We start from the raw sequence: 9,496 nt of genomic DNA on the forward strand, positions 1-9,496 counted from the left end.
AGTCAAGCTTTCTCAGCTTAGCCTGCCTCTCAGGGCTGTTCCTGTGAGGAGGAAATCTGAAGGGGTAAAACCACTGCTACACACTGCCTTTTTCTTCTGGGAGAAAGGCAACACCATAATTTGACAAACATGCAAAACAAAAGGCAAATGGACTCTAAATCTGGGATCAGCCACATACAACCTTTGAAATGTTCATGAGTAAAGGAAAATAAACCTGACTGCAATTTTACTGTAGATATTCCCACAACATTGTCAAACTTTCTAAAAAAGGCATCATTATTCTCATCTTCCCTATTCCCTATCTCCCTATCTTATGACTATAACTTTATTGAGAGCTTATGCACCAGAACATAAATTCCACTTGGTCAATAAAGAATTCTATTCTTTATTCCCTTTTTCGGTTCTTTCAGGCTTAAAACAGTTCATAGAGCATAGAATCATAGGGCTGGAAGGGACTACTAGTCCAACCCTCTGCTCAAGGCAGTGGAGCTTATACCATCCTGATCAAATGGTTGTGTTGGAGCACTCACAACTCCAGGAGGCAAGCTGATCTGTTGATTAATTGTTCTCCCTGACAAACAAATTATCCTTACTTCTACTGTAAGTTGGATCTCTCTTTAACAAGCTTCCACACATTACTTCTTGTCCTGCCCTCAAGTGCTTTGGAGAATAAGTCAATCCCCTCTTCTCTGTGACAGCCCCTCCCAACAGTTTCTCCATATGGTTCCATAGCTACAAGTCAATCTCTTAAACCCTACAAGCCCCTCTTTTATGAGCCTCTTCTCTGCAATATATAGATGTCCAGATGTTGATAAGACTGTGACTCCATCTACCCTCACCAAAGTCCTTGGTGGAAGTAACAAATGCTGTCCCATCACATGGGAAGGGGCTGTGCTATCCTGTCCTTGATCGAGATCCTGAGCCTTGGCAAGTTTCTGGTGTCAAGCCATCTTGGTCCTCACTAATGTACTCACTATTTTCCCACACCCACTGCTGTTGTATGTTTACAGATATTCCAGGGGTATCAGTCCCACAAAAGTGTCATCCCCAATCAGTTCCAGCCAGGGACAAGCTAAGGGAGAGAAGATAGTACAGATTAACAGAGTTGGAAGCGACCTTGTAGTCCAATCCCCACACCTAAGCTGGAGACCCTACACCATTTTTGACAGATGGCAGTCCAGTCTCTTCTTGAAAGCTTCCACAAAGGCAAGCTGTCCCACTGGTTGATCCTTCTCACTATCAGAAAATTCCTCCTTATTTCTAGGTTGAATCTCCCCTTGATCAGTTTCCATCCATTATTCCTTGTCTGCCCTTCAGGTGCTTTGTAAAATAGCTTGACCCCCTCCTCTCTGTGGCAGACCCTTAAATATTGGAACACTACTATCATGTCTCCTCTGGTCCTTCTCTTCACTAGACTAGCCATGCACAGTTCCTGCAACGGTTCATTGTATGTTTTAGCCTCCAGTCCTCTAATCATCTTGTTTGTTTTTCTCTGCACTCTTTCTAGAGTCTCAACCTCTTTTTTACAGTGACCAAAACTGGATGCAATACGCTAGGTGTGGCCTTACTAAGGCTTTATAGAGTGATATTAGTACCTTCCTTGATCTTGATTGTTGGGGGGAAAGCAGGCAAGAAGGTCAGTTGAAAGAAATACAAAGGAGAAACAGCTGGGAATAGAAGACCACACATCTGGAGTAATTAAAATGTGGTTGAGCCGTTCCAAAGCAATTCATTGTTCAAAAATGTCTTCTATTCATCAGACTATTAACATTCTATTCAACGGACAGTTAATATTTGGTTCCTGTGGGCATCCTGGAGGATTAGAACACCGATAAAGCATTCATTCTGTCTGGAATATCCTGCCTTTGTGTCACCTTGTTTAGGCAGTTATGGATTCTACTTGGTTGCGGGCATACATAGCCATGTATTGTGGCTGATTCTCTTTAAGTCCTTCCTTGATGGTTTCTCCCATATTTATCTTCCAAAACGTTCTTATCATCACTTCTGCATTTGAGTCCTTCTGAGATTGTCACAACAGCGGCATCTGCTTCACCAAAATGCATTTTCAAGGCTGTTTCTCAATAAGACTTTTGTGTGCATGAAAAATATCCTGCTTGCTATGTGATTTTTAGAGGGGGTCCCCAAAATATTGTATTCCCTCTGCAACCCTCTGATTATTCTCACCCGTGACCTCATCACAATACATTTATTTGAAAAGTGAATCAGTAACATCATTTCGATATTATTAGGAAGGGACAATCTGAAAGCACTTCAGGTGAGATTCCCAGCATGAACCTAAGCCAGTATATGGTGTGGTATGAATCCAGCCATTATAAACAGTGGTTTATAGCTAAAGGTATTAACGATGGCCTAATGGTTTAATATTAAATCATGATAGGATTGAATGCACTGTCAGAAACTGTTATTCTGTATTAAGTTGTGCATTTGAAAAGGCTTTCGGCTAAGCAACAGAGTCACTTTATCGGTGAGATGGGAAGCATATAAATTTAATAAATCAAAATAATACATTACTTTTTCCCCCCAGGTCTGTTAAAAGAATTCCTATCAGAAATTTTATGAAATGCTGCTTCGGCGGCATTTGGTGGAATTTTATGTTGCTGTACTTATTTTTTAAAAAATATTTTGTTTTAATTATAGCTTTGCCCTGGGGGAGCTAATTATTGTCAGCTTCTTCAATTTCCAATTTCTTAACTTTAAAACAGAATTTTAAACTAGCAGCTGAGTCTTTGGGAAATCTTTTGTGAGACCACAACTATTTTGCGATGTCTGGCTGAGGCGATCTGATATTCTTCAAACTTGCTGGACTACAATTCTCATTCTTCTTGCTTACCATGGCAAGTTGCCAGACCAGCTTGGCAACAAGGAAGATGTAATCTTCTGGAGACATCAGGTTAGATGAGATGGTCTGTGCAAGAATAATGAAAAAGGGACCTTCCGGTTGCAGCTGATGATAACCCAACCATCAGCATTCTCTTAGAATGAGGGATGTGGACAGTTATAGTTCAGTTCTAGATGCAAGATCAGAAATCCCCCATCCCTGATTCTGCGTAAGAGACTTCTTGCTTCGGGTGTTGGGTGCCTGGAGTGCAAGCATGAAACCTGCCCAGTTGTCCTCTGTCACAATTCTGCACAAATGCACAGCCCTGAAGTCTTGAATTATGCAGGAGACTAAAATGGACAAGGAGAAGATGTTTCCCATCTCCCAAAACATGAGGATCAGAAGATCCCCCTACGAAATCTTTGAAGAATCACGAGAGGCAAAAAGAAATGATTCCATTTTGGAATTTGCTACTATGAAATGTGGTGGAAATAAAGTGGCCAATCTTCAGTGTCATTCATTGCCCAGACTTGGGTCTAAGTTGGATCAAAAGGGAACTTCTTTCTTTAATCAAAGGACTCCAGGAGATAGAACTATGGCAAATATTTAGACAATACTGTAGGATAGATGATGATAGATGATAGATAGATAGATAGATAGATAGATAGATAGATAGATAGATAGATAGATAGATAGATATAGATAGATAGAGATAGATAGATACATAGATAGAGATAGAGATAGATAGATAGAGATAGATATGGATGGATAGATAGATAGATAGATAGATAGATAGATAGATAGATAGATAGATAGATGATAGATAGATAGATGATAGATAGATACATAGATATAATGATAGACATGGATGGATAGATATGGATGGGTGGATGGATGGATGGATGGATGGATAGATAGATAGATATAGTGATAGGTAGATAGACAGATATGGATAGATATGGATGGATGGATGGATGGATGGATAGATAGATAGATAGATAGATAGATAGATAGATAGATAGATAGATAGATATAGATAGATAGATATGGATGGATAGATAGATACGGATGGGATAGATAAATCAATAGATTGATCAATAGAAAGAAAAATATATAATCTTATTTAATTAGATTAGCTAAGAACATGGAGTTGGCTAATAGAATATCTAAATTGGCCATTGTTTTTTTTTCTTTTTTCCTCCCTAGATCTCATTCTCTACCAAGATGAAATCCACCGCCATGAATATCCTCCTTTGTCTGTTGATTGGTAAATGTTCTTGCCATTCTTCTTCACCTTTGGTCTCCTCTAGGGCAGATTTAGAGTATTCTTGGGAATCTGTCAGGCGCAAAAGGTCAGGTCAAGTCCACCCAATTAAACTGATTTATTGCCTATGCACAGGAGTCTTCCCAGCTAACAATTAGCACTTGCTTGGAATTAGATAAGGTTGAGAGGAATTTATGGCTGGTTGGATTTAGTTTGCTTGTGGCTATGTAAGGATGCTAGGCAGATCCCTTTTTAACTCTGCCTCTAGGTTCTGCCAGACCTTCTGATCTTTCTTATAAATCTGTGGTCACAGAGATCGCTCCCTTCCCCTTGCAGTAGGCTAATGTCCAACCTTTATCCCTAATTCTCTTTCTCCCAATGGGTGGTGATCTCTCAGCTCTGGCTGCACAAAGCAAGGAACAACTTAAGCATACAGTTTTCCTAATTTATAAGTGGTGTACTTGCCATTGGAAAGAGGTAACATCACCTTTTCAGATCCTTCTTTGAGGCAGATCCTTTCCCCAGACAAGATCCAACAACCATGGTAGATTTGTAGAAAGTGGATTTGAAAACCAATATTTACTATCCATTTCCAGAAATTTAGAATGTTTCTCTTGTGTGGCCAAGCCAACCATGAGAAGAGAGACATAGCCATTCATAAGATTAATCCTTTGCGACAGTGGTCACCAACAGGTGGTCCTGCGAGAAAAAATATTTGCATTTTTGATATTGCACTGAATACTATTTATCTTTTTTAAAAAATCATATTAGCTGCCCGTGGGATTTAAAATTATGAATTTAATGGTCCCTGAGGTCCAAAAAGGTTGGTGACCCCTGCTTTGGGACACAATCTGAGGAAGCTGGAGTCCTGAGAAAATTGGGCAGTGTGTTTGAACTAGGGCTGTGTTTCATTAAACCACTCGTTTTGACTGAATGTTTTATCAGCCAACGAGTGCCATCGCCTTCCCAGGGAATGACATCGTGCAGAAGAGATGTGGATTGTCTCTTCTCTATGAATCCCTGCATGGTACCTTATCTTCTCAATAGCATCTTTAGAATTGGGAGGTAGAAATTGAGGGCTGCATTTTTCTCGTCCTTCAAATAATAATATTTGTTTTCATCTCATATTTGCAGGGTTCCCTGTTCTGAAGGCAAATGACCCTACAGGTGAGTAACTTCATAGACTGAGGTCCTGTGGCTTTCTATAAAGAGGGCAGAAGACCTCCTCGAAGTTCTACTGAAGAACAGGCTAATCATGAAAAACTAGACCAGGGGTCCCAAACTCTAAGATTACCACTTGTGGTTGTATCTTATATTCACTGGAGACAAATTCCTTCTGTCCAATCACACTTGGCCAATAATTGATTCCAGTCTATTGTACGTAGCCAGGAATCTTTTGCTACTTGCCTAAATAAGTTGCAGATCGCAGTCAAACAGAATGTTAATGATCTTTCTTTTCCTTTATCCAGATAAAAATGGCCCCTTTTATTATGGTAAGAATATCTCATTCTCTGCAATGTTTTAATAGCATGAGGGTGGATGTTTTGACCGAGTCTTCCCAAGAGCATGAAGCGAACTCCTGGTCCCCTTTTATTAATTGACTGTGAATTCTGTTCCTTCACATCCAGCAAAGTCTTTCAAGGGAGGATTTACAGTCACAGACCTTCTCTGGCTTGGAGAGCTGCCAGGCCCATATCTGTAAAACTTGGCAAAGAGTCTCGGAGAGTCACGAACCAATTAAGCCAACTCCACTCCCCCTCCTCTTTTATTTCCTCTGGGAAGGGCCATTTATCGTCCACCTGTGGCCTTACTCCCAGGTCGACCCATCCTTTAGCTGTTCCCTTCGTCTGGCAACTCTACGCATGTGCACACTGGGAACAGGCTCCAGCTGTTCTTCTGCCTCACTGAGATCTGCCTCAGAAGAGTCTCTTCCACAGACTCCGGGACTGGCCCATGTTCCTCCCCAACCTCCTCACTGTCTGAATCTGCTGCTAGCTCTGCTGGTCGCTGGCGGTCCACAACTGTAGGGCTTACAACAAGGGGAAAAATATGGGGGAAGATTGTACCCCATAATCGCCTGTTTCCCGCCATCCATACACTTGTGTTATTGTTCATTTTTCTTTCCACAAAAATGGACGGTAAACGCGGCTTTTTTTTTAGCCAAGTGGAATTCTTCAGCCCAAGGGGAAAGCTGTCCTCACCCCACTTTTTCCCGTGAAGTGGGCAGTATTGAAATGAGCAAGACAGACTTTGCTGCTAATCTGAACAAGTCTCAGTGGTCTCTTTTCTCTTCTAGATTGGCAGTCGCTCCGTATTAGTGGTTTGGCCTTTTCAGGCGTTTTGTGTCTTCTGGGAATTGTTATCCTCCTGAGTAAGTGGAAACGACAATGAGGGGAAAGAGAACAATTTTGGGAGATGGGGGAAAATGCCGTCTATGTAAGAGTCCTTTCGGTCTGGCTGTTCATAAGGAAGACTTTTCAGGGGTCGCATTGTTTTATAACGTATGTTTAGGATCAGATTCTTCCCTGGGCTAAATAAACATCCTTTGGTGATCCTGAGAGGAAGCATTCATGTCCTTCCTCCCTTTCATTCCTTCCTAATGAAAGGAATATTATAGGTGTCTGGTTTCTCTGTTTTTTCTTTGCTCTCTCTCTCTCTATCTCTCCTTTCCCTCCCCCTCTCCTTCTCTCTCTCTTCCTTCCCTCTTTATCCCTCCCTCCCCCTCTCCTTCTCTTCCTTTCTCTCTCCCCCTTTCCCTCTCTCCCTCTCCTGCTCTCTCTTTCGCCTCTGCCCCTCTCCCTATTCCCTCCCCCATTCCTCTATCTCTCCTTTCTCTCCCTCCCCCTCTTTCCCTCCCTCCCTTCCTCTCTCTCCTCTGCCCCTCTCCCTATTCCCTCCCCCATTCCTCTATCTCTCCTTTCTCTCTCTCCCTCTTTCCCTCCCTCCCTTTCTCTCTCTCCCTCTCCTTCCTCTCTCTCCTCTGCCCCTCTCCTTATTCCCTCCCACCACTCCTTCCCTATCTCTCCTTTCTCTCCCTCCCTCCCTTTCTCTCCCTCCCTCTCTATTTACAGTTGTCAAACCAAAGAGAGGTCTGCTATTTTTAAAAGTAATTTGATCTGGAAGCCTTTCAGGCTGCCGGCTAGGATGCAAATACTTTAAATAGATTTACACCCACCCCAAACACCGAGAATTAACCACAGCCACCCTAAGACGTTGAGTTTTCTGAGGTCAAGGACTAATTTTTGTTTAAACACAATGTCCCCTCTCACCAATGTGGAGTAGGAAATTCCACGAGGGGGATTGTGACTAGCTGGGTGAAATCCGTAGCCACCTCCTTCAAAAGAGGAATCGCTGGGAGCTAAGAACTACTACAGGGAGTTACAATGGTGCTGAGAAAAGTGTTTTATGACCTTTGCTCGCACTTACGACCATTGCAGCTTCCCCACGGTCATGTGATACAAATTCAGGCACTTGGCAGCTGACTCATATTATGACGGTGGCCATATCCCGCAGTCCCGTGATCACCTTTCCAACCTTGCAACTAGCCAAGTCAATGGGGAAGCCAGATTTCCTTAAAGGCCGTGTTACTAACTTAAGACAGGCAGTGATTCACTGAATAAGTGTGGCAGGAAGGTTTGTTAAATGGGGCGAAATTCACTTAACAACTGTCTCGCTTAACAACAGAAATGTTGGGCTCAGTCGTGGTCGTGAGTTGAAGATTAGCTGCAGTTGGTACAATGACCTACTCCTATCTTCTACCATCATTGTCTTCTGTAAGAGAGCCCAGGTCTATCTAGCCCAATGTCTCCCAACCTTAGGCATTTTATGATACGTGGACTTCAACTCCCAGAATTCTCGCCGGGGGAATTCTGTAAGTTGAAGTCCACTTCTCTTAAAGTTGCCAAGGTTGGGAAACACTGATCTAACCCAGAGAGTACTGCAACACAGTGGCATTCCTGCTTCCAACTAGGTCAGGGGTGTCCCAACTTGGGAACTTTAAGACTTGTGGACTTCAACTCCCAGAATTCCCCAGCTGGCTTGGGAATTCTGGGAGTTGAAGTCCACAAGTCTTAAAGTTCCCAAGTTGGAACACCCCTGAACTAGATGTATTCTAGCTACTCTAGGAAGACACAGGGACTGAAGGTGATTGTTTTGCCTGCTAAACTGGTTTAGATATATCAGCAGTCCTCGGTGATTTTGCCCCATCATTTTCTTGTTTTAATTGTTCTCCTTTTCGTCCCATCCCCCCCACCCCACTAACCAGGTGGAAAGTGCAAATGCAGGCTCAAAAACAAAAGCAGGTAAGAGATCTTTTCTAAAACAGCGGTGGGGCGGAAGGGATGGACTCCTGTTAAGGCAGTGTTTCCCAACCTTGCAACTTTTAAGATGGGTGGACTTCAACTCCCAGAATTCCCCAGCCAGCATGGAATTCTGGGAGTTGAAGTCCACACACCTTAAAAAGTTGCGAGGTTGAAAACCACAAGGTTTTAAGCTCACTTGGGTAAGCTTCCTTGGGCGTCGCGCTCCTTGTTTGGCTCCAGCTACTTTCTTAACCTCCATTTTTTCCCCCTCCCATCTAGCACGAATATCAGTGGGGCACCTAAACAATCCCTTGCAGGTAAGAGAACCTGCAGAGGATTCTGCATGGATAGAGAATTGGCCTACCTCTCTCCCGAGTCAAATTTTTATGTAGGGTGAGGGCAGTGGTGGGATTCAAAAATTTTTATTACTGATTCTGTGGGTGTGGCTTGGTGGGCGTGGTATGGCTTGGTGGGCATGGCAGGGGAAAGATACTGCAAAATCCCCATTCCCTTCCAATCAGTTGGGACTCAGGAGGCAGAGAATAGATGGGGGCGGGGCCAGCCAGAGGTGGTATTTACCAGTTCTCTGAACTACTCAAAATTTCTGCTACCAGTTCTCCAGAACTGGTCACATCCCACTGTATACCACCTCTGGGCGAGGGGAAAACCACGGTGTTTCTCTTACCTAAAATGTGCTTTGTTATTTGGTTTTCTCACCCGTGTCTTCTAGGAGCCAGCGAGTGCTGAACGGAGCTCCTTCCCACGATACCACCGGCCCTGACTGTTCTCGGTGAAGCGGCCCTCCGCCGACCAATAAGCCACCGACTTCTTTTGTTGCCTTTTCTTCTTGCATTGGTTTTGTGAAATAAAATCTCACTGCCAGATTAAAAAAGGAATAATGCCCCCCAATATATGAACAACTTTACGCTGCAATAGGATTGCTCGGCCACCGGAATGAGTAGAGATCTACTTTGTGGGCAGTGGTTGGCTTAACTCTGATTTATTAACTGAACAAGAGCTGCAGAAAATCAGAAACAAAGCTACCTAGGTTGACTTGTTCCACTAGTCCTTGACCTGTGGCCACAACTCAGC

General features: G+C 43.1%; 1 protein-coding gene across 2 annotated transcripts; it reads left to right on the forward strand.

Annotated features, from left to right (window-relative positions):
• The first annotated feature begins 2,331 nt into the window (after positions 1 to 2,331).
• LOC309396585 (FXYD domain-containing ion transport regulator 3-like) lies at positions 2,332 to 9,412 on the forward strand. 2 transcript variants are annotated; one of them, XM_081961831.1, is made up of 8 exons: positions 2,332 to 2,911; positions 4,046 to 4,106; positions 5,238 to 5,270; positions 5,573 to 5,596; positions 6,400 to 6,474; positions 8,368 to 8,404; positions 8,684 to 8,721; positions 9,135 to 9,412. In XM_081961831.1, the coding sequence occupies exons 2-8, from the start codon at positions 4,064 to 4,066 to the stop codon at positions 9,149 to 9,151; spliced, it is 267 nt and encodes an 88-aa protein (XP_081817957.1). In that variant the 5' UTR covers positions 2,332 to 2,911; positions 4,046 to 4,063; the 3' UTR covers positions 9,152 to 9,412. The 2 variants fall into 2 exon arrangements, with proteins under 2 accessions (XP_081817957.1, XP_081817958.1); XM_081961832.1 differs by lacking the exon at positions 2,332 to 2,911 and having other exon boundaries at positions 3,985 to 4,106.
• Positions 9,413 to 9,496: the final 84 nt, after the last annotated feature.

This window comes from Natrix helvetica, assembly GCF_964273705.1.
Source record: "Natrix helvetica genome assembly, chromosome: 9".
In the NCBI taxonomy this organism is placed as follows: Eukaryota; Metazoa; Chordata; class Lepidosauria; order Squamata; family Natricidae; genus Natrix; species Natrix helvetica.